Raw genomic sequence first — 23,727 nt, 5'->3', positions numbered from 1 at the left:
CAACCTTTACTATTCTTTCGCCACTTCAATAACAATCTTCTTAGCAGAAACCCCTTCCTTCAAAAGATCCAGACCCTCTTGAGCCCTCTCCAAGCCCTCAATAATTATCGGGTCAGGCTTAGTCTGGAAGCTCCCAGCAGCCAAAGCCTCCGGGAGATACTTACGCCACACGGCATCCCCGACATCTAGGTTAACCAACCCCGGTGCCAACCCATTAACTACCAACTCGTAAGCAACAAACTTAGACTCCCGAGCTCTCTGAGGAAAACACATACCGAAAACACCCTTCACATTATCCGGAAGCCCAGCAATAGGCGAAAGCGTGATAGGCAATGTCCCACCACCCAGCTTCCCGAAAATCCCCCCAGATGCAATCTGCGTACTTTCGCTACCGATCGTATCGAATACGTAATCACCTTCTTTCAACACCTCCAAAATCTTACCCACAACATCTGGATCCTGATGATCAAAGACACGGGATGCCCCCAGCCTCTTTACATACTCGATGTTTGCCCTACCAGCCGTAGCAACAACCTCTAGTCCAGCGGCGCGCGCAAGCTGCACCGCAGAACTACCAACCGATGAGCTCCCGCCCCAGATCAGGATTCTCTTGCCTGTAGGCGCGGGATTGGGATTCACGGATGGGTACGGGAGATCGAGGATGTGGAACAGGGCAGATGCAGCCGTTGAAACCGATAGAGGGAGCACGGCGGCATTTGCCAGTGAGATGTTCGCTGGGATGGCCGAGACTAGGATCTCGCGAGTGGTGGCATATCGCTGGAACCCGGCATTGGATTTCTTTTGGGTGATCAGGCCGTCGCAGTGACTGTGGAATGTTAGGAAATTGATGGCTCGTTTAAGCACATACCTAGATACGGGTGTTTTCTATTCATGTTTAGCTTACCCTATCACCCGTTGTCCTAACTGGAACCGCGTAACGCTAGAGCCGAGCTGCACGATCGTGCCGGCTACGTCGGTACCGAAGATGTAGGGGTATGGTAATTCGAAATTGGGGCTGTCTTGAAGCTATGATTGTTGTTAGAGGGTGATTGGTAGTTGAGATTGATGATACTTGCCTTCCAATCAACGGGATTGACGGCGGCATAGGCGACTTTGATAACGACTTCGTTTTCGGCGGGATCTGGGCTGGGGCCTGGACCAAGTTTAAACGGCTTCGCACCTGCAGCGGTTTGCCATGCTGCTTCGTTGGAGAATTGGGACATGTTGATTGGTCTTGGGATAGTTGAGTAGAAGTAGAAAATGATGCCGTGGTTGAAATATAGCTACGTGGGTCTAGTATATTTATATTTGGGCTAGAATTGGATTTGTATAGATTTCCTTCCAAGGTTCGAGATATCCATCATACATCCTCATAAGATATGACAAATCCTCATAAATAAACCTTGGTAAACCGAATGAGATTTGTAAAGAAAGGATTATGATTTCTAAGCATAAGATGCAGCCCTAGATCCCTGAAATCTTACAGGATCGCGCTAAAAAAAAAACAGCCGAATCAGAAACAACCAGATAAGGTGACACCATAAACTCCAAATAATGCTCAGATAGAATCAATTCTTTCCAGGCTTCGGCATCCCTGTTCCAGCGCCTCAGTCACTTTCTCTAAGCACCTAGTTCCAGTTGCAGCAGCAAAAAATCCAAGGAAAACCTTGCTTGGCCGCAGGACACGACTCAGATATTCAGGGTGAAACTGCACACCCACAAACCAGGGGTGATTGCGTAGCTCGACAATCTCCATACGCTTTCCCGTTTCGTCTTTAGCGACGAAGGAAAGGCCAGCTTCCTCGAGCCTGTCAACCATATCCGGATTGACCTCGTAGCGGTGGCGGTGACGCTCTTCAATCCGCGAGACAGGTCCATACAATGCCCGTACTTTTGACCACTCGGTGTCCTTTTGGAAAATGCATGGGTGCTTTCCCAAGCGCATAGTACCACCGAGTTTGTCTTTGTCAGTTTCAGGCATGTAGACAATAACATTGTTCTTCGCCAGCGGGTGAGGTTCTTCACTCCCCGGGTCCTCAATCCCAATCGATTGGGAATACTCTATGATTGCAAGCTGCATACCAAGACAAACACCCAAGAATGGCTTGTTGTTGATCCTCGCCCAGTTAATAGCCTTGATCATCCCCGTCGTAGCGCGAACTCCAAAACCACCGGGCACGAGAACACCCCTCGCAGAACACAAGTCGTGCCATGCTTTGTGGTACTTAGCTGGCGAGTCTATGTAGGATTCCGGATCAAGGTCTGACGCGTTAATCCATATGATTTCGACTCTCTTGTGGCAATACATAGCGGCGTGCTCAAGCGACTTCGAGATACTCAAATATGCGTCTTTGTGAGAGACGTATTTGCCAACAAGGGCAATCGGAATCGAAAGCGTATCTTGGATTGCTTCTTGGCTTTGGATGAGATCCACCCAGTCTTTCCACATATGACTGCCGTCTGCTATGCGTTGGGTAGGTGTGCGAGGTAGTGAAGAGGGAATATCGAGGTATTTGCTGATGGCATAGAGGAAGTTCTGTCTTTCCAGAAGTATCGGCACGTGGTATGTTGATGATACGTCGTGTACTCCGAAGACCTGCTCTGGCTCCACAGAGCACATGGATGCAATTTTTTCAGTAGTGGCTGGATCTAGTGGTACTGCGCAGCGGCAGGCAATCTTATTGAATTAGAGCAGAGTTAGACATGGCGTTTGTAGTAGATGACGTATAGTAGATCGCGTACCAAATCTGGATTCAGACCAGCCCTTCGAACATCCCCCGTAGATCTCTGGGTTGGCTTGGTCTTCTGCTCACCAGAGGCTCCCGGCCTAGGATTTTAAGTCAGCATCCATCACCTGGAAGTTTGATGGACCTCCGAGTCAGTTTGATGAGATATAGCCCAAGCCCAAGCAAAGAGCAAGTGAAGGCGAAGTGAACTTACGGCACGATAGGGACGAATGAAACATGTATCTGAACAAAGTTCCCTTTGCCAGCTCTCTTGCGAAGTTGAGCCAGAGCATAGATGAATGGAGAGCTCTCGATATCACCTACAGTACCACCAAGCTCGATGGTACACACATCAGGTTCAGCACCTGACTCGTCAACGGGGACTCTAGCCACTCTCTCAATCCATGCTTGGATTGCATCAGTAACATGGGGGACGACCTGAACGGTTTTGCCAAGATAGTGTCCGACTCTCTCCGCATCGATGACTTGCTGGTAAATCTTTCCAGTTGTAAGGTTGTGGTCGCGACCAAGGGTTGTCAAAAGATAACGCTCGTAATTGCCGAGATCAAGGTCCATCTCCCCACCATCATCTGCAACGTAGACTTCTCCATGTCTGATTCGATCAGTATGTGGGTCAATCTGTTTGTAGGTTGATATATACTGACTCGAGAGGGCTCATAGTGCCCGCATCGATATTAATGTAGGAATCGATTTTGATGCTGCTGACGACGAGTCCTTTGCTCTGTAGAAGCAGACCAGCACTTGATGCTATTATGCCCTTGCCCACCCCCGATATCACACCTAACGCAACGCCGTTAGTCTTCTACTTGGAGACATAGAAACAGCCCCGCTTTTGTTTCCATCGGAAAACCGCCTGAAGATCCCTTATCACTCACCTCCAGATACCACCACGTATTTCATATTGTTACTATCAAGATGTATGAGAAGCCAAATATTTGACAAGTGAAGCAATGTCTTGCGACAAAAGATACAAATGTATATGTATGAATTCCTACATAGAAACAAACCACGCTATTCCTATTATGGAGTATGACATGGGCCGGCATATTAGACACCGCCTCATACACCGCCCAACTATAAAATCCCATTTATTGTTGCCTGAATTTTATGGCTGAAATAATATGATGTTATTCACCAGCTGTGCCATGTTTCTATATTAAAGTGTTGTTAATTGAAATTTGCTTCATACTCCGTACTGATCATGTGAATCATGCACATTCGGAATTTATATTGTAACTAGAGGGTGAGTGCTCTCTCGTGGCCGCATAATGATACGAGTATCCGACGTCATGACTCCAATCTAACACGCAACCAACCTTGACAAGTCAATGTACACCTATGTGGAGATGAAAATTGCGATGTGCAAGCCAGCTAAATTCTTATTCAGCCCGGATGTCAAAGCTATGTCCATCAATTGGACAACCACTTCCCTCTGGGTTGGAGATGTCAGTGGACCCAAACTCTATGTCTGATTTCAGAGATGATTTGTGGGCCTCCATATCAGGGTCCATGATGCCTATGTGGAGCAGGCTGTCCTGCCAGATTCAGCAGCGAATCACACTAGATACCCATACAAAATGCTGCGTCCAAGACAGGGGCAACGCATCAGACAAAGCTTGACCTTTCCCGGCATGGTATCTTCTTTCCACCTTTGCTTTGCTTTGTGACTCCTACCAATATCGTTGTCTGAAGATTGACCTGCTATGAAATCGAATTCTGTGACGTACTCTAGTCTTGGTGCTGCGAGATGTATCGCTCTGGCTACGTGCCTTGCCGGCGCTTTAGCTTACAGCAATGGCTCAGTTGATCCTATCAGTTTGACTATTTCAAGTGAGGGTGGAAACAAGTCAAGCCCTCTGTTATATGGAATCATGTTCGAGGTCAGTACAGCTCGACTCTTGAGATCAATGACCGTTTCGCTAACATTTCGGCTTTCTAGGAAATGGACCATTCTGGTATGGAATCCGCATTGAGTGAGCCCACAAGCCCTACTGACAGACTAAGGTGACGGTGGAATCCACGGACAATTACTACAGAACAATGGCTTTCAAGGAACCAGCCTAAGTCTCACTTCTTATGCGCCGGTAGGCAATGTGATAATTTCACAGGATTCGTCAAAGCCCGTGAGCAAAGCGATTACGTCTTCTCTCAACGTCGAAGTACCCGATGGAGTCACAGAGTATGTTGGGTTTGCAAATACTGGCTACAATGGGATTCCCGTTACAAGTGCCACATACAATAGCTCCTTCTGGATGATGGGCAATTACTCAGGAACGATTAATTTGCAGCTTGTCGGCACAATGAGTGGTAAAATATATGCGGATCACAACTTGACTGTCAAGAGCACGGAATCAAAATTTACTGAATTCAAGACCACATTCAACACAACCTACTCTCCAGATGGGTACAATGAGTGGCATTTGACGTTCGATGGGTCGAAAGTGGGTGGCAGCTCACTCAACTTTGGCTACATCCAGTTGTTCCCGCCGACATTCAAAGGACGAGAGAATGGTTTACGAGATGATCTTGCTTCATTCCTAGACGAGGCCAACCCAGCATTCCTCCGTTTCCCGGGTGGTAACAACCTCGAAGGATTGGAGGTTGATACCCGCTGGAAATGGAACACCACAATTGGGCCTGTGGTAGATCGACCGGGGAGAGAAAGCGATTGGTTTTACCCCAACACAGATGCTCTTGGCCTGGATGAGTATTTATGGTGGTGTGAGGATATGAATATGGCACCTCTTCTGGCTCTCTGGGCAGGCAAGTCATATGGCGATATTTTATCAGGACCAGACCTCGAACCTTTCATTGAGGATATCATGAATGAGATGGAATATCTCTTTGGAGATGATTCGACACACTATGGGAACCTGCGAGCGCAGAACGGCCGAAAGAAGCCATGGAAGGTCGACCTTATTGAAATTGGCAATGAAGACGACCTCACTGGCGGCTGTGAGAGCTATCCAGACCGATTCAACCAAATCTACAAGGCGATTCGCGACAAATACCCGGACATCAGTTTCATTGCTTCTAATGGAGATTACAAGTGTCTGCCATCACCACTCCCCGAAAATGTTATCATTGACCTACACCTCTACCGAAAGCCCGATGATTTCGTGAAGTTGTTCAACCAGTTTGACAACCAGCCACGGAACCAATCTGTGATGATCGGCGAGTTTGGATGTCGGAATACAACAAGTCCCGATGGAGACTATTGGCCATTTATGCAAGGCAGCTGCAGCGAAGCTGTATATATGATTGGAATGGAGCGGAACAGTGATGTTGTCAAGATGGCGGCTTATGCGCCTCTGTTACAGCACTTTGACTTCGCGTCATGGTCGGTAAGAACACCCCAGGATCAAGTCTTGCACCTTCATCGAGAGCTACAACTAACTGTGCTCTCATAGCCAACATTATATGGGTTCAACAATACCCCAAACTCCATCACCCCTTCGACCTCGTACTTCGTTACAAAGATGTTCGCATCTAACAAAGGCGACACAATTCTCTCAGTTGAGTCATCGGCGGAATTTGGACCGGTTTATTGGGTGGCTTCAAAGACAGACTCGCAGTACTATTTGAAACTGGCGAACTATGGAACTGAAGAGCAGACTGTGAAAGTGAGTATACCAGGCACAAAAACCGGTAAGCTGGAGGTCCTCGCGGCTCCTCAGTACCAGGGAGATACGCCATTCAACGCCCAAGTACAAACTGTCACCACCAGTATCTTCAATTCCCAAGGAAATTATTCGATAGTCATGGATCCTTGGGCTGTTGCTGTCTTGGCGGTCTCCTAAATCAAAAGAGATGAAGCATGGATTTGGACATTTGACATTATCCCGTGATCCTGTATGAATAGACGGTATGTATGCGATTCATAGACTATCATAATGATATAACAGTTGTATTCGAGAAATATGATATTAAAATGCAATTCAATCCAAAATCTGCACCGGGACCTCAACAATCTTATCCCGCAAATAATCCGCAAATCCCTTACCAAATCCATCCAGTCGACTTGAACTACTAACACCCCTTCCAAGAATTCCATAAATCACAAAGTGCACGGCATGAATATGTGGGAATTCCACCCTCTCGACCAGGAAGGACTCGTCCCAATCGTCGTCAGCGGCCATCATAGTGCGTACACGCTCACGGCTCATATAAGAGCGCAACCAAGGCCAATGTTCGGCGTTGGGGACAAATATTCCAAAGTTGAGATTTGCTCCTTTGTCGCCTGAACGGGCTAGAGCAATGTCGCCGAGTCTGATCGACCGTGTGGGAGATTGGAGAAGCGCTACTTCATCATTTGATGGACTGTGATCGTAACTTAAGCGAGGCTGGAGATCTTCGTATGATGAGGGATAGCCTATTGGGAACGCGGTGAAAGACTCGGGTCCATCGATAAGAACGATCGACTCGACAAGGGCGTTCTGCTCAACGAGGGCGGGATAGTATGCTAGGATCGGGCGGGGGACTGCTGTACGCATATCGAGGGAAGAATGGAAACCTATCAAGCCATAGTTAATCAATCAATCTACATGTTTCAATGGGAAATCTTTTGTACCGGAGAAATGTTTGAGAGAAACATCTTTCATTGCTTTTGCCACAGCGAGAACGGCATCAGCCTCGACCGCAGCAACGAAAATGCGAAGATATGTGGTACTTTGCTGCTGCGACGTAGGATTAGGAGCGGGAACACCGATTCTATATCATCGGTGAGTAGTGGTCAAGTCGGAAAACAGGGTTATGTACCTTTGAAATTCAAGGGTATCAATGCGCTCCATTGCCTCCTTTGGGATAAAGTGACGAAGTTGGGTTTCAATCAGATCCCACTTCCGAGTGGTTCCATAACCAGTGGCGTTGAGTAGGAGTTGAGACTCAAAACCACCGGGGTAGAAGACCGCTAGCTTCGTGGTTGGCGGGGGAGGGTATCCACGAATACCACTTACACGAACCCTGAAACATGGTTAGATGAGTCTTCTGATTGGATATTGTGAGCGAAGTAATTACCTATCCTCCCCAACTTGTTCAACAACAACGTCGTCTAAACCAGCGCTGACATCGCTGTTCAGATAGACATTTCCTTGAAGCTCGTATAGGAATTGACACTTGACCGTATCAACATTCACCATGCCACCCGTGTTTAAATGTTTCGTAATAATGCACGAGCCATCTGCATCAATTTCCGCAATGGGGAAGCCAGGCTCAACCAAAGTGTCAATGGGGTAGCGATCAAATCCAGAGAAATTGCCACCAGTGACATATGCCGAACATTCAATGAGGTGACCTGCAATCAGGGAGCCCGCAAGACGGTCGTAGTCAGACTCATCCCAAGAATGCCAGTACCAGGCGGCGGCAATAACAGGACTAGCATCTGCTACACGACCGCAGATGATAATATCAGCCTTACGGCGGAGCCCTTCCACAATACCTCGAGCCCCGAGGTATGCGTGTGCCGATACCATGGGCACGGGCTTTTCAGAATGGGTGAATGCATAAGTAAGGGGGCCAGGCTTCACGAATTGGTTTCCAGCATCAAGATGCTTCAGTTCATCTGCAGATCGGGGCATGTTAGGACCGAACTTTGGGTACAGATCATCTCCTTCCAAGTAAGCGACTCGCAAAGCAAGCCCTTTCTTGCGGGCCTGTATGGTTCAGCATCTGAAGTTCTTCTTAAAGCCATAGATCTTACCAGTTCGTCCACCCTGAGAGCCAATCCCTTGGGATTGAGGGCACCCCCGTTGATTACAACTTTAATCCCCTTTTCGGCAATGACATCGATGGTCTGCTTGAGGCCTTCCCACGCTGTTTCCTCGTATCCAGGGTGGTTCCCGGATTTGAAAGCTTGAGCATTGTTTGCCATATTGACCTCTTCGTACAATTAGAACATTGTATGTCGTTCACTGATAAATGTCAATAAACATACCTGCCAGGTAATCACCTGTAATGAAATCAACATCGCCCAAAGTGGCCTGGCGATACATCTCATATTCAGGATCCCCTGCATTGTTAAATTAGCAATGTCTCTTTCCTCTATTAGATACATAGTCCTATTCCTATGTGTGTCCATATGTTCATACCATGATAACCTGAGCAATTGGCGATTCTGACTGGTCGTCGGCTATTTTCACCCGAGCTGAACGCCATTGTATAGTTTAAATGTATATTTAATCGTTGATTGTATCAAAATTGAACTTGCTTCAAAGAAAAAATTTTATATGGAATATGGATCGCAGAATCTCTTCCTTTTTTAAGATTTCACTGAAATAATGTATTCTCTTTAAGCAGCACAACCCCTCAGTTACCGGCTTGAAAGCTGGGAAAATATATGGGCCGATCCCTGTTAACTATGCGACACGAACGAGTCATAACTCCCGTGGGCCGTGGAACTTTCGAAGAGCCGGCCTCCGAAGCGGGTCGCCAATCGGGAAAGACTGGACCTTGAAATGGGACTTTTGCATTGCGCATCAAGCCTCGGATGTCTTCCGGCGCGGCTAGAATTGGCTTTTGTCCCGCGGGATTATGAAATTATGAAATGGCCGATCGCCGTGGGATTCGCGCATGCTGCCTTTTGTGGATAGGCGTCGAGTCTGAAGGCCAATAGTATGATTCCACTAATTGGTGGATGATCGGACAGTGTGTCACGTTTATCTCATGTTATTTAGTGCAATTATATAAAGGTAACGGCATCTGCCAGTGAAGTTTGTTCACTAATCTTCATAATTACTTCTTTTTTTCTTCAAGCCAAATCACAATGCATCGGACTATCCCCGGAGACGAGGTCTACGGACCTGGAACCTACATTGACAAGGAATTCCTCCCGGTACCAGAAGACTCCCGCCGCGTCTTCGAACTGCTCGCATCGAAAACCCCTGGTTTCACGAAGGATACCGCGCTATGGGATACCGTCAAGTTCGAAGGTCGACCTGATCCTATGGTGCCTGGCCCAATGAAGTCCCCAGTTGTCACAGCAGCCTTGCATGCCATGTGTGGAGTGGTTGCAAACGAGCTATTGGAGCTTCGAGACAGCAAACTAGCGAAAGAAGCAAGCGTCACCGTGAATACGGACCATGCTGGCCTCTGGCTTGCGTCAACCTTCACTGCATTCGTGAAAGGCAAAGATATCTCCGACCTTGCAAGGGCCGGGGAACTGGCCGGTATCTTTGACAGAGACTTTGAGAAGGGTTTCGGTGTTGGCCCATTGTCCGGTCGAGCAACTGCTCTGTATCCCACAAAGGACCCCAAAGTTTGGTATCAGCTACATGGATCTTTGGATGCGAGTAAGACCCTTGAATCCATGGGGATCGACATGAATGTTCCTTTGAAGGACTTCAAGGAAGGATATGAATATCTACGGGACCATGTACAGAAGTGGAGCGCCGATGAGCTTGAAATGCACAATGTGAGGCATGGATTGTGTGGAAGCATCTGCTACTCGCCTGAAGGTTGGAGGAAGACTGAAATGGGGAAGCGTCTTGCCGAGCACCCTCTCATCAATTATACCCATGAGTCGTATGCGCAATCGACTGCTCCCTCCCCCCTGAGCCAACTACCTGATCGTCGTCCCCTTGCTGGAATCAAGGTTGTGGAGATGGTTCGAATTATCGCCGGGCCCACGGTCGGTGTAACTCTGGCATCATTTGGCGCCGACGTGATCCGGGTTAACTGCAGCCGACTGGCAGATCTAAACGTATGTGGAGTTTGTTTCCTTGTCATGAAAACCCAATGCTAATCATCCACAAAAGGTTCTCCAACTGGTCCTCAATGCGGGAAAACGTACAATCGACCTCGACATTGGAAAAGAGGAGGACATGGCACGTCTTATGGAGCTCGTGGGCGAAGCGGATGTGTTTGTCCAAGGCTTCCGTTACGGATCGCTCGATCGGAAAGGTCTCGGGTTGCAGAGCATGCTCAGTATTGCAGCCAAAAGGAACAAGGGTATCGTATATGTCGACGAAAATTGTTACGGTCCATCGGGTCCATTCGCCGAGAGACCAGGCTGGCAGCAGATTGGGGACGCTGCATCAGGCGCATCATACGTAATGGGTCGGTCGATGGGATTCGACGAGGGAACGAGTGTTCTTCCCCCACTGCCAATTTCCGATATGAATACAGGCGTTATTGGTGCTCTGGCGACGATGATGGCAATCAGAGACCGGGCCCAAAAGGGAGGCTCGTACCACGTGGTCAGCTCGCTCGTAGCAGCAGATACTATTTTGGTTGAAGAGGAAATTGGTCTCTACCCCGTCGATGTGGTTCAAAAGACTCTCGATACATTCAAGTTTGCGCGCTCTTCTCCTGACCAGTTCGTCGCGGAGATTTTGCTCCAGGTCATTGATGGATGGAAGCGGGTCTTCCCGGAATATCTTGCACAGGACTCACCATTCATGATGAGCTTCGCAGACAGCCCATGGGGACCAATGGATCTCTTGAGGCCCGTGGCCACACTAAATAATAAGGATGCTAGCCCTATTTGGACACAGCCTCCTGTTCCTAATTGCTATCACGACAGAAACATCACCTGGGCATGATCTTTCTCTAGAGATACCGATTTAGGTTGCTAGATGAGTACATAGTATATAGCTTCATGAATATGATGTGGCATCACAATCCTCCAGAAGCCCCACTCAAATCATATGGTCCGAAATCATAAGCTGGAGGAACACCTGCTAACATGTCTTGCCAATTCCAAGAAAGGGGGGCAGGATACGGTAGCTGTCCTAGATTTTGTGGAATTTGCTCTGGAGCAGGCATATTTGAAGATGGAAAATCGCTTGGATCATTGCGAGTTGGTTGGGGCTGGTTGAAGTCTCCCCCCGTCAACTGGGTCTGGGGTAGATAGTCATTCTGCGCCCAGATTTGCCATTGCGGGCGAGTAACAGTTGGCTGATTATTGCTCATGGGATTCGGCTCAGGGTTTCTAGCCCGATGTAACTCTTTTTTGGCTTCATGTTCGAAGTCGGAGCACAACGCTAACACATAGTCTAAGTATGTGTCTTGTTCTTGGGATGCAACCTTTGAAAGGAAATTTACAACCGTATGGATCATAGAAATATCCGATTCGGTGTCGGGGCGCGAAGGATCGATGAGAATTTCCGAGAAGAGTGCCACTGAAGCTGCTCCTGGGAAGTAAACAATGCTCCTGCTTGGAATGTTAGTATCTCGGCAAGATTTCACGCATGAGAGCACATCACCATTCAAAGGATTGGCCAAAGTCATCTCGAACTTGGCCGATCAAATCAATAGCAGCGCGTGCTGCTTCCAGGGATTGTTGCATTGAGGTCTCTCGATCAATCAGTGGTCCTGGCGGGATAGCACCTTCATTCTGCGGGCTGGCTGGCCAGCGTCGAGGAAGCAGGCAGACTCGGTGAATATTGAGATAGCAACAATGGTATGCAAAATGGAGCCTCAATATGTATGGGCGGAAGGCATGGTGATTGAGCGAAAAGTTTCGTTGCGGTCGAAGGCTCGGCGGAATACTTTGTTTCCAGGCTTCAATATCGTCAAAGCACGACCTCACATCTTTCATCAATTCTTCCTTGGGTTTCTTGAAAGCGTGGGTGCTATACAGCTCATCACAAACTCGCCGTTGGATCAAAGCAAATCGAGCTAGTGCCGAGAAAAAGTTGAACTTTGAGTTTCCGACTTCCATCACGCCTAGACCATCAGGTGGATCTTCTCGGGGTAGCAGAGTACTGAAATCGCGGGTATCCTGAGCTGCAGGACGACCGGTCCGCTGACAGATGTCGGCGTCCAGCATAAACGCCATCCAAAAGACCCTCCTCCGTTCCTCAACCTGAGACGCCGGGAGATCAAAGGAGTTAGACTTGTGCAACCCAATAGATTGCGACAGCCGCACAGCAGCAGCGGCAAACATGAACAGAGGCTGGGGGTTTGGCGTGCCTTGGAAGAAAAATGCCAGACCAAGAAGAGCTTGGACAGCTAGTAGGTCACACGTCCGCATAAACAGCTCTGTGACCACGTTCATTGCGTTTTTGACGTGACCCAGGCAGCTTTGCCAGTCATCGCTGCTAGCGCCTGGGCTCTCTGCCCTTTGCCTGTATCCCATAGCAAGAACAATGTTTAGTGCAGCCCACCATGACGGACTTTCGCTGGGATTCCACGAAAAATGTCTATTGATCATTCCCATGAAGCTTTCGGAGTCAAACAAAGGTAGGGCTTTGTTGAACGTGGCAAAATACTCCTGGACCAGTTCTAGTATGACGGTCTTCGATGGCAGGGGGTGTGAGCATCTTCTCTGGAAATCATCTTTGAGAGCTCGGGGATACCAATCAGCTAGCCTCCATCGGCTGCCGTTTCTCTGGGCGACATGGCGCCACGAATTATTCCCCGTTTTACTTTCAAGCCAACCCACACCCTCAGGGGAGACAATTGAAAATTGGGAGGATGCACCTGGAAGTCGGTAGAATCAGCAAGGTCAACCGTGAAACCATTGTCGGTGAGCCAATACTGACCAAAAAAGCGCATGGCGCCTTTCGGGGTTTTAAGGGTATATGACCCTCCGTCGCCATCGCCTCGATCGGCCTCGGCCTCGAAGGGCACTGAAATGGTATCATCTTTTGGAGACGGTAGTTCTGAATCAGATTCATCTGAGAGCTGGACATGTTCTGGGCCTGTGTTATCGTCACTCATGAGTCGTCTCCTTTTAGTGGTGTGCGCTTCATTCAATTCATCTTGTAATGATCGAATGCGCTGTTCCAGCTCTTGAAGACGTTCTTCACTACGAAACTGTTTAGCTTCTTGGATTGAACAAACATAGGTTAATGTACCGATTGGGCTTCTTCCTGCGTCGCACGGTGTCTTCGTACTTGCAGGGCAAGTCAAACGTTCTGCAGGAAACACAAACCGGTCGAGTCCCATCACATTTGACCTTCTTTCTTCTACAAATACTGCATGCCTTTGCACGGAAGAAAAGTTAGAGTCAATGCCCAATTAAAATGGGAATTCAGAACGGAGTATATAGGGGGAGTTGGGGCGAGTTGATACCTTGGCAACGCGTACAAGGTTGCTAGTATTCCCATCCATGATACAAAACGTCTTAGTAGCAGCACCAGACCTGAACAAATCCTTTCAATTTGCGAAAATCAATCCCGTTCATTCATATTGAATGTTTAAAAGTGTGTCTTAAAGTTGGAAACACCACGACACTTCCGCAGCTCCGACGGTATCCAGGCACCAAGGCATAAATGATGACTCAGTAAGTTCGAGTTTGTTGCCTCAGGCAACAACCATAATTGAGATAGATCGACTGATCAGATTCAACACCTTGATCACTTTACAATTTCCCCAACTTATTGGCTTGTGACAAATTCTGGATTGTGTGCTCAGCTCAGATTGTGTACTCCCCGTTTGAATCCATCGGGGAGGATCATCGGTACACGGCAAAAGCGGCGTAGAACATATCCGAGGTCTGGGGTTCTAGAAAACCTACACTTTTCGCCGAAATACATTGTTTATCGGTCTAGATCAAAGCCATATTGATCATTACATGCCTCACCCAAATATTACCAGGTAGTCCTTATCAAAATCTCTTGGAAAGGTCCAAAGGAGCAAACCTCGATCGAGGTGAGTACAATGAGTGCTACAGTGAGCAAACTGGAGTAAACGTCAGTATCTGACTGTCCTAGCTCTGGCCATCATGGTAACAACCGTATGGCACATATGCTACTGCTAATGAGATGATGTGATTCACTTGATACAAATTGGATGATCCTTGCGTTCCCCTCCAAATGCATGTACTTTCATTTTCATGTCCCGAAGGCTAACCAGGTACTTCTATACTCTTAGTGATTAGAGAACTTCCAAATGATAGCCATCTCAATTAGTCGAATATATCGTCTCTCAAAGTCGTTCCGATGTAACAGTGGATGTTTGTCTGCAACAACCCAATCTAAGGGTAACAAATAGCCGCGAGCCATGATCAACTAACTCTAAATGTCTCGCTCGTAGAGGGCGGATTGTTCACTGACCGTAGGGAATATAGTATATGTCGCACCGATCCAGACATGTTGTGAGCACTTGTTTGCGCTACCTTTGCTTCACCTTAGATAAATGATGGTGGCTCAGGCCATGGTCACACTCTTCTCTGCATGACAGCATGCCCACTTGATAAGGTTACCTCTCCTTGGTAAATTATATCGATAGGCGATGTAACCGTAAAACAAAGCGGACTTTTATCAAAGAAGCCGAGACATGTTGAGCAATGAGAAAACATAAAGCCACGATGTGAATAAATATACAGAATCTATTGGCTGAAGTTGACATCGTCTCTATGTTGCCGTTCACTATGTTTCAAAGCCTCACTGTCAAAGAACAAGCATGGTTACAATGTTCGAAGACAAATGCAACCTATGACAGAAGTTATCAGCTTTGATGGGTCAATTTGCAGGCATGATGTTTGCCAAGTCGTATGGATTGGCTTGAAATGGTAAAGTTGACTCTAAAAACAGGAATTCAGCTTTTCATGGTTCAATAAATCTTGAATATAAAAGTATTTGAGCTAACCCTTCATCTGAATCTTTCTATCGCCAAGTCAACAATATATCCCCAAGCAAATAACAGGACAGAACTTTCGATCGATCCACAATGGTCGCCATCTGCATCCGATCTCTCCTTTGCGTTCTCGGAATTGCCTCCCTGAGCGCATCAGCTGCAGTCGAACTCCCTAAGAATGTCCCCAAACCCGCGGAGCAACACGACGCATGGACCAGTACCGAGTACTGTAAGTGTACATGAAACGGGTCCGCAATTTCAAGACGCGCTGACACGAAAGCAGGCACGGACTACTACACTGTTAGCGACGGGGATACCTGCTGGGATATCATTTCACGGAACCAGAATCGGTTCACCATGAGTCAGCTGATGTGCTGGAACACCGATATCAATCCGTGGTGTTCCAATCTCATTCCTGGCCGACAGGTTTGCGTCGGTGTTCAGCGCCCTGGACCCGTTTGCTAGAGGCTCTTGTTAATTGCAATATTGTGACAAGTCTCGTTGCAACTTAAAGTATTCAATCTTGGATACTGTTGAGCTTTCAAGTTGTTTGATGGAAAAAATAACAGGGTGATTTTTGAATTGGCTTTTTTGCAGATTTCAACAAAACGTTCATTAAATCACATTTGCGCCGATTTTCTTTGGATAAACATTCCTTCTGTTAATATTCCATCTTCAGTATTCACAGAGCAGTCTTATACCCTGCTTCGTCCCCAGGCGTTTTGTAGAAATTCTCTGAAGGTGACTGGTTTCACCTCTGGGAACTGAGCGTTGAGACGATCCTTTGGCAATTGAAACACATTATTGACTGTGAGTCTACTCACTAGCGCAGTCATCTCTTTGATTTCATCTGATGAGGAGTCTACACCTTCTGGTTGAGGAGGGACGGTGACGTTCCCAGCCGTGATCTGCTCCAAGGTATCATAGGTGACTTTGAATTTCTTGCCTGTCCCAGGAAACATTGTGAGTATCACTGAAGCCCAGGTGGGGATTTAAAACTAGTGCACTTACCGGTGAATTCTTCCGCCAATTCCAGTACCTGGTTGTAGGTGACCTCGTCGCCAACAATGATACTGAACTCAGGCCAGTTGTCAAGATCAAGTGCTTTGACCAAGTAAGTGGCCAGATCATATGTATAGGTCATACATATCACGTTGTCACCATTCCCTGGAATCGCAGCCGTGCCACTCGCTATGTCAATTCCAAAGGTAAATGGTTGTAGGTGTGTTTGGACATAAGGCATTCCCCAGTAGTCCATGAAAAAGCCAGGGATTACCCTGGTATATTCCAGCCCACTAGCCTTGAGACGTTCTGCCGCATCGAGCCACCATTGAATGCTCGGGTCAATTGAAAGTAGACTTATGGGGTAATTGTTTTAGCGAAAAAGATCATGCAGATGGAAGCGAAAAACCTACTTTGGGGTTTGTATGAAAGAGTATTCACTTGGAATAAATCTTTTCGTTGATACCGACTTCTCTCCAGCTTCGATCAAGTTCAACTGAGACTGGCTGGTCTCATCAGAAACAAGACCAATCGCTGATATTATGGTGTGGATCTTGTGTCGCTCAAATTCATGTGCCATAGAGGGAATGTCATCGTAATTGATTTGCAAATTTTGAACTTTTTGTGAGGAATTTTCCTGCCTAGCCTGCGAGACACATAAGTATTCGCTCGATAGCAGAGTCCCGGCATAAACATACAGTGCGTGATAAAATGACAACGTCGAATTTAGATTCCAGTAATTTTTCAACAATGGTTTTTCCCACCCCACCACTTCCACCAGCGACTGCAATAACAACCATGGCTTATGGGAGGCGTAATTCAATCGGAATATCGAGTTCAATGGCAAAAAGAAGTGAAGTTGAACAACGGCGGGTTCCCCGCGGATACCCCACTATAGCAAATTTTGGCGAATTTGCCTTCAGCTGGACACAAAAGCCTAGAAGAATCCAATTACGGTGACATTTAAGTCGGCATTCAGCTGAGCTTATCGTCAGACCGCAATTCAATAATCTAAAATTGGACAAGCAGTGTCGGGGACTCGGGCTTCAGATGTCGGCGAACTCTAACGGAACATGACTAATATCGGAGCGAAAAGGATATAAAAAGCAACTCTCCCGTTGTAACAACCAGCATTCAGCCTTGAAATACCTCTACCCCCAATCTATTTCAATCTCATCATGTGTAGGAAAGCCAGCTGCTCGAACTGCAGTAAGTTTCAATTAGTCTCGCATGTAGACAATAGCTAACTGTTGACCACAGATAAGGCCACCTGGTGGGGTTGCGGAATCCATATTCCTTCTGTGATGGACTTTATTCCCAAAAGCGAGTGGTGTGAATGCGAACCCAAGGTCGAGAAGGATGGCAAGACGTATCCTCCAAAGGCTGCAACGGCACCTTGACTCGATGGCTGTTTGATATGCTAGGGCTGCGTGCTTGAAGCATTGTGAAGTGGAGTTGCATATTTCAAAGATGTCAAGTGTCAGGGATGTGTTGAGAGGGTGTTATCTGAAGTTGGAGCGGCAAATTTGATAGAATTTTGGTACTGGTGCAAGTTTTCATAAGTTGCATAAATATGTAGGTACAACTCTACAAAAGCAGAACAGGCTTGGAGGATCCAATCTATTTAATAAATCGCGTCTAAAGAGCTTGGAAGCAGTTTATACTAAAGATATGCAACTGTAATGATATTCAAAGAATGTAAATCACTGCATGTGCACAATTGAAACATGAACTGGAAAGAGACCCCAAAGAAATGGATGTAAAGAAAGACCAGAACAGAAAGCTCGATCGAAAGACGGATTGAAAGCATTTTGAAAAGTCAAAATGTTATGAAAGGCCCAAAATAAACAATCCCAAGTACAAGAAATGAACTAAAACCAAGCGGTGGGCAATTGACCCCCCATGTATATGTGACAAAAGATCCTTGATCAGGGGCACGCTTGCTTCCAATCATCTTCCTCTTCATCGGCTGACCCTGCCCCTACCTCCCCTGGCACCTCTTCCTCTGCCCCTGAATGCTCTGCCCCGGACTGCTTTGCCCCGGACTGCTTGTCTTATTGCTTTCACCATGTGTGCTGGTGGTCCACCTCCTGGCGATGGTGGTAACATGATGGGCGGTGGCCCCGGCAAATCAAAGGAATAACCTTCGGGCATTTCTACCATGCTCACATCTAGTTCACGCTTGTGATTAGTAAAATGAAGCAGGCCCAGTCCATTTGGACAGGTCCCAGTATAAAACGCAAATCGTGGGAAAGGGCCCGAAAGGAAAGTCACACGACCGGCCATTCCTGGTTGTGTCTCGAGAATACAGGCCGGAACCTTGAGCCAGCAACTCATAAATTTGTTGAGGAATGGGACCTGCACTGTGATGTCAAGTTCTACAACCTTGGACATCAGAACGCCCGATGGGGTTTCCACTATAGTATAACCTAGTACTGTAGCATTGGTGCCCAGTTCCTCGATTTCCTCGAGACTTTCTCTTGGAATGGCCATGATATCTGCACCAGTGTCATATAGTACAGAGAATGTGCGGCTTTTAAGGATTTCAGGTGGTCTAGGCCGGTCTTGAGCTGTAACCCATATGTCAAACTATATAATAGATACAAGTCAGAAAGAAGGACGCAAAGTACAAGATAGGGGCATCATACCTTCACTGCTCTTGCGGAGTTGTATGGCACAAAGACAGCAAACTCCCCCATGTTATTGGGTCCTGCTTGTAAAAGCTAGATATCACATCTTGAATCAGAGAATGAGCACCAAATTTGGATGGAAGACAATATCAACTTACACCCTCCACCCACCAAGACTTAGTGGCATCATTCTCCAGCGTCATTTGCTCATGAAGCTCTCGGTTGAATTTTGTGGGTGTATTGAGTTGCAAACCATTGGACCAATAAGTCACCATGCCCTCGGACCATTTCAATTCGCCTGCCCTATAAGCCTTCAGCAAAGCCCGGACATTCGGAAGCTGTACATCTGGGTCTCCTTTGGTTTCGAGATGATCTTTTATGAGCTTCAACGCATGCAGTCGTTGGACGATCTCATAACTGAGACCCGTCGGCTCGGAACCGATCATGGCATTGCGTGCGTTCCTCGCAGCCAAGAGACTGTCCAACCGGATTTCGAAGACTCGAGGCATAATCCCATCCTCCAACCTCTCAAAACATCTATCAATTTGAGCATCGACATCGTCGTAGTCTAAATCCGGCTCGTTGGCATTCCAGCCTTCCGGAACATCCTCTATGTTCGTGATAGGCTCATCACCATCATGTTTCCATCTCTGTTGTCTTGGAGGAAAGTGCCGTTTTGGGCGAGGAGGAACTCCAACGCCCGCCATTTGTTCCATGACGATGTAGGAAACGTTGTTCAAAAGTTTTTCTGGCTGCATACCCATTTCGGTCATCTCCTCAATCTCCTCTTCGGTCTGTGAATACACGGCACCCTTGCCTTTCGCTATAGAGGCCTCAGACATCACGACTGAAGGTGGCGTCACAGATCTGGACCTAGCTCTGCCGAGACCTCTAGGCTTCTTGGGAGGTGGGGTCTGAGAGTCGGATGCCTCAACGGCCTCGGCCTCCGAGGGTGGCTCTTGCACTCGCTTCCGTGTGCCTTTCCGTGGGGGCATATTGAACAATATGAAAAGGACAAGGTCACAGATGATAGAATATTCAAGCGGGCTTGACTTTTCGGGTTGTAATATTACCAAAATGGAGGGTTGTATAGGGGTATTTGTAGGAAGCAATCAAAGAAACTGAATTTCATGGATACAAAGAGCCACCACGGATTGAACCGATCCAGGACAAAGTAGATAGCAGTGCAGTTGATGAGGACAAAGACAATGGACATAATGAGGCGCCATCTCACGCCTTCTATTTTGGGATTTCTGGAAATACTTGCGTTAGACAAAGACCCAAAGATGAATTTCTCCGTTGGTAGATATGTATCTTTTTCCATCCAATTGCCGAGAGCTCTTTCGTATCGACCCAGCCCATAGTGCTGTGGGGTCCCAGACGCTCAAAGCCAAATGAATCTTTCTTTCAAAGAACTGACTATGCTTTGCAACGCCCTGCCGAGAACAAAGGATAATATCCACCAGGGCTTACCTTTTGATTTAGGCTGTTCACTTGACAGGACATAGACTTTCTACCCGACATGCATATTGGCCCATGAAGTTGAGAAAGACGGTTACTTACACTAAGGTTTTTCAGTGGTATGCGATCTAAATTAGGGAACAAGTTGGAAGATGAAGATGCACACCGGCTGTGGACTCCCTTCTAAACCAGCACGGAGCTGGTGAAATGCGGAGTTATAACTCTGCATTCATTGATCAAATGCTTTGCCAGGGATTCCTAGGCTTTGAGGCAGAGATTGACACAATGAAAAGCCCGCAGTGGTGCTACATGGTGCTACTGCTTGTTCAGGTAATGTGCATGTCGTACAAGTAGTTACATATGTAGTTATGAGGCACAAGTTTGAAAGCAGAACAGAATATCTCCATATAAATATTTACCTACAAGGATAGAAAAGATCTATTCCATAAACCGTCAATTTCTAACCAGTATGCACCTTAATTCTTTCTCGATCATTTCCATACGTGAATATCATGTAGATCAATCACAAAAAAGCGCAGAAAGAACGGGGCAATTTTTCCGACCTTAAAAAAACAAGGAACGGTCGTACTAACACGGGAGGGGATGGGCAGGAGCAAAAAAGAAACCATGAAGAGTGAATAAAGAGAAACATGCCATTACGTCAGAATCTAAGCCTTGATCGCTGCGCCCAATGCACCACCACCGAATTGTTGGCCACCGGGGCGACGATCGCTCTGAGGCAGGCGAGCACCTCCACGGCCACCACCACGACCACCGCCGCGGCCGCCGCGGCCACCACGGGCACCGGGACCGTGTTCGCGCTGGAAGGCGTTGGCCATGCCCTGGGTGCGCTGCTCGAGGGTCTTTTCGTTGGACTCGAGGAGGCTGGTGGACTTGTCGGCCAGGGTGACAATCTGGGACTGGAGGCGGGAGAGCTCGACGCCCTTGCGGAAGATGATAGCGTCGTTGACCTGGTCGAGAGCGGCGGCGAGCTCCTCGTGGGAGATCATGCGGGAGATGATGGAGATGATCTTCTTGGCCTCAAGCTCGAACATGGAGGCCAGGGAGGAGATAGAGAGGCTGTCATAGTAAGGGGCGTAGGTGAAGAGGTAGGTGCGCAGACCCTCCTCTTGGGTCTGCTGAGACAGCATAGCCTTGATCTTCTCGGGCTGGGGCATGAGGTCCCAGATCTTGATCGCAGCGAAGGTAGAGGCGGAGAGCTTCCAGTCACCGGCGGCGAGAGCCTTGGCACCGGCGATCACACCGTCACGGGTGTTCTCGGGGGGTCCGGTGAACACTTGACGCTCGTTGTAGTCCAACATGCGGCGGAAGGTCTTGGAGATCATGCGGCGGCGCAGCTCGGGGGAAGAGGAGGTCTGGGCCATCAGGGGGAACCTCGAGCAGAGCACTGCTGGTGAGGTACACACACTCGAGCAACTCGAGGTTGATGTGCATGTGGAAGGGCAGCTGGCGCTGGCGTTCCAGGCGCTCCTGCTCGGGGGATACGGTAGAGTAGCGCTGCATGATGATACCCTGGGCGAGAAGTTCCTTTTGACGACCGCTGCCGCAGATCTCACCGAGGGTGTTCTGGGCCTCGTAGATGAGACCAGCACGGAAGGCACAGAGACCAATCTGAACAAGGGTGCGGTTAAACAGAATCTGGGTGCTGACGTCGAAGGTGGAGATGTTCTCAGTCAAGTGAGACATGAGCATCAAGTCGCGAGACTTGTAGTATTGGTCGTGCAAGGCGAGGAAGTAGATCTGGCAGAGCATGGCGCGGGCGCGGGGAATTCCATCGCTGTGCTGGAACAAGTAGTTGCAAATGGCAGCAACAAGGCTCTGGATATCTCCGACTGTGGAGCCAAGAGTAACGGCGGACTTGAAATTTGTGGGAACAGCCTTGTCCTTGGATTCCTCAGCGATGCTGATGACCACCTCGGGCTTGAAGTAGATGTGCTCCAACCGTCTGAGGACAACTCTGTTCATGGAGTCCTGTCCGTTCTTATCTGCGCCCTGGAGGCTCTCAACATAGAGTTGAGAGCGAACAAGGTTGTTGTAGAGGTCCTGCTCGCTCTTGAGCACATCGATGTACTCTTGTGTGTGGGGATCGATCTCGCGGAGGCTGCGGTTCAAGTCGTCATCGAGTCTCTCAACCAGAGAGATGCAGCTTCCAGGGATGTAGAAAATCTCGCCGTCTTCAACAGTGGGCTGCTTCTCATCATCCTCCCATTCGTCGGCACTTTCGCTGACGACGAACTGGCGGTTGTCCTCAAGGACTGACAGAAGAGCGGAGTACTCCTCTGAGGCAGCCTTCCATTGTTCAGCGCTCATGTAGCTCTGGTTGGTTGTGGAGGTCAAATCGAAGCGGGTGGAGATGAGGGTCATGTAGGTTCGGATGCGTTGGTAGGGAGTGGTGGCAACCTCGAGGAGCTTCTGCATGGTGCGGATCTGGTCGGCACGGTCGGTGTTCTTCTTTCCGCGGGACTCGACAATAATGCGGAGGTGCTTGAGAATGCTCTCCGGGGTGTACTGGAGTGTCTTACCACCACGGCCGACGGTAGCGAATCCATCGTCCTCGCCGCCAGCGGCGGCAGCAGCGGCGAAGTTCTCGATCTTCTCGACCCTGGTGGGCTTGGGGGCGGGAGCAGGAGCGGCCTTCACCTCGACTTCCTCAGCCATGAAGGCATCCTTGTCGGCGCGATATTTATCGATCAGAGTCGCGTACTCCTTGTTGTTCTTCTTGATCTTCTGCTTAACCGCGTTGAAGCCCTTGCTGTTGCTGGCGTTCATCTTCTTGTTCGAGGCCTTTTGCTTGATGGCGGTCTCGTTGGTAAAGTCTTCGAGGTCCGCTACCGCTTGAATGTAGATTTTGGGTGTCGGGCCGATGACCTTCAGCATCTGACGGTTGAGGTTGTCGAACTCTGCGAATGGATCACGTCAGTCCAACTTGTTCCTATATCCCCCGGAATTTGCCGCATTTCCAATCTTTCAAGACACATGAAGACTCACCAGTGGCAATGACAGCCCAGTCGTTGATCTTCTGGGCGTTGTCGATCAGGCGAATGGTGCTCTCAACACCCTCGAGACGCTTGTCCTTAGCGGACTTGACAACTGTGACCTTCTCCTCCTCCTCACTCTCATCACTGTCGCTCCCGTGCATGAACCTGGAGGCACCGGAGCGTTTTTCCTTGCCATCCTCGACTTCGGACTCGGATTCAGATTCTGAGGAAGACCCCTCCTCGGAAGATTCCTCGCTGTCTGAGCCGGAGCGGTAAACCTCCTCCTCCTCATCAGACGAGCTGTCGCTGTCGCTGCCGGAGCCGTAGAAGAAACGCGACGCCATATTTGCGGATTGCGGTTTCGGTAAT

General features: G+C 48.2%; 10 protein-coding genes across 10 annotated transcripts; 3 read left to right on the top strand and 7 right to left on the bottom strand.

The window, feature by feature from the left end:
* Window positions 1–9: 9 nt before the first annotated feature.
* N7529_008125 (zinc-binding alcohol dehydrogenase family protein) lies at window positions 10–1,223 on the bottom strand (the record flags this gene model as incomplete). The annotated part of the gene is made up of 3 exons (XM_057243652.1): window positions 10–826; window positions 905–1,026; window positions 1,089–1,223. 3 exons carry the CDS (start codon window positions 1,221–1,223, stop codon window positions 10–12), a joined length of 1,074 nt encoding a protein of 357 aa, XP_057095190.1.
* Window positions 1,224–1,558: 335 nt separating this feature from the next.
* On the bottom strand, window positions 1,559–3,647 carry N7529_008124 (CTP synthase; the record flags this gene model as incomplete). Its single annotated transcript, XM_057243651.1, has 5 exons — window positions 1,559–2,677; window positions 2,743–2,827; window positions 2,941–3,339; window positions 3,392–3,527; window positions 3,623–3,647. The coding sequence occupies 5 exons, from the start codon at window positions 3,645–3,647 to the stop codon at window positions 1,559–1,561; spliced, it is 1,764 nt and encodes a 587-aa protein (XP_057095189.1).
* An 803-nt stretch (window positions 3,648–4,450) lies between these two features.
* On the top strand, window positions 4,451–6,547 carry N7529_008123 (Glycoside hydrolase superfamily; the record flags this gene model as incomplete). Its single annotated transcript, XM_057243650.1, has 4 exons — window positions 4,451–4,627; window positions 4,687–4,702; window positions 4,752–6,091; window positions 6,158–6,547. The coding sequence occupies 4 exons, from the start codon at window positions 4,451–4,453 to the stop codon at window positions 6,545–6,547; spliced, it is 1,923 nt and encodes a 640-aa protein (XP_057095188.1).
* A 138-nt stretch (window positions 6,548–6,685) lies between these two features.
* Window positions 6,686–8,900, bottom strand: N7529_008122 (acyclic terpene utilization AtuA family protein; the record flags this gene model as incomplete). Its single annotated transcript, XM_057243649.1, has 7 exons — window positions 6,686–7,260; window positions 7,318–7,457; window positions 7,506–7,709; window positions 7,764–8,398; window positions 8,446–8,624; window positions 8,680–8,754; window positions 8,834–8,900. 7 exons carry the CDS (start codon window positions 8,898–8,900, stop codon window positions 6,686–6,688), a joined length of 1,875 nt encoding a protein of 624 aa, XP_057095187.1.
* A 607-nt stretch (window positions 8,901–9,507) lies between these two features.
* On the top strand, window positions 9,508–11,284 carry N7529_008121 (uncharacterized protein; the record flags this gene model as incomplete). Its single annotated transcript, XM_057243648.1, has 2 exons — window positions 9,508–10,443; window positions 10,499–11,284. 2 exons carry the CDS (start codon window positions 9,508–9,510, stop codon window positions 11,282–11,284), a joined length of 1,722 nt encoding a protein of 573 aa, XP_057095186.1.
* Window positions 11,285–11,357: 73 nt separating this feature from the next.
* N7529_008120 (fungal specific transcription factor domain-containing protein) lies at window positions 11,358–13,602 on the bottom strand (the record flags this gene model as incomplete). Its single annotated transcript, XM_057243647.1, has 4 exons — window positions 11,358–11,895; window positions 11,948–13,166; window positions 13,229–13,494; window positions 13,544–13,602. Coding segments are annotated over 4 exons (2,082 nt in total), but the record flags the coding sequence as incomplete, so codon positions are not given.
* Window positions 13,603–15,359: 1,757 nt separating this feature from the next.
* On the top strand, window positions 15,360–15,731 carry N7529_008119 (LysM peptidoglycan-binding domain-containing protein; the record flags this gene model as incomplete). Its single annotated transcript, XM_057243646.1, has 2 exons — window positions 15,360–15,495; window positions 15,550–15,731. The coding sequence occupies 2 exons, from the start codon at window positions 15,360–15,362 to the stop codon at window positions 15,729–15,731; spliced, it is 318 nt and encodes a 105-aa protein (XP_057095184.1).
* Window positions 15,732–15,961: 230 nt separating this feature from the next.
* On the bottom strand, window positions 15,962–17,068 carry N7529_008118 (uncharacterized protein; the record flags this gene model as incomplete). The annotated part of the gene is made up of 4 exons (XM_057243645.1): window positions 15,962–16,212; window positions 16,278–16,624; window positions 16,682–16,914; window positions 16,967–17,068. The coding sequence occupies 4 exons, from the start codon at window positions 17,066–17,068 to the stop codon at window positions 15,962–15,964; spliced, it is 933 nt and encodes a 310-aa protein (XP_057095183.1).
* Window positions 17,069–18,196: 1,128 nt separating this feature from the next.
* Window positions 18,197–19,893, bottom strand: N7529_008117 (uncharacterized protein; the record flags this gene model as incomplete). The annotated part of the gene is made up of 4 exons (XM_057243644.1): window positions 18,197–18,313; window positions 18,438–18,857; window positions 18,917–18,991; window positions 19,057–19,893. The coding sequence occupies 4 exons, from the start codon at window positions 19,891–19,893 to the stop codon at window positions 18,197–18,199; spliced, it is 1,449 nt and encodes a 482-aa protein (XP_057095182.1).
* A 1,134-nt stretch (window positions 19,894–21,027) lies between these two features.
* nip1 (translation initiation factor eIF3 core subunit c) lies at window positions 21,028–23,702 on the bottom strand (the record flags this gene model as incomplete). The annotated part of the gene is made up of 3 exons (XM_057243643.1): window positions 21,028–21,735; window positions 21,785–23,280; window positions 23,369–23,702. 3 exons carry the CDS (start codon window positions 23,700–23,702, stop codon window positions 21,028–21,030), a joined length of 2,538 nt encoding a protein of 845 aa, XP_057095181.1.
* Between the last annotated feature and the right edge of the window lie 25 nt (window positions 23,703–23,727).

Source organism: Penicillium soppii (assembly GCF_028829465.1).
Source record: "Penicillium soppii strain IBT 18220 chromosome Unknown utg000006l, whole genome shotgun sequence".
Classification (NCBI taxonomy): domain Eukaryota; kingdom Fungi; phylum Ascomycota; class Eurotiomycetes; order Eurotiales; family Aspergillaceae; genus Penicillium; species Penicillium soppii.
Note: the sequence above shows the minus strand (reverse complement) of the source record. Positions and strands in the feature narration are given on the sequence as shown.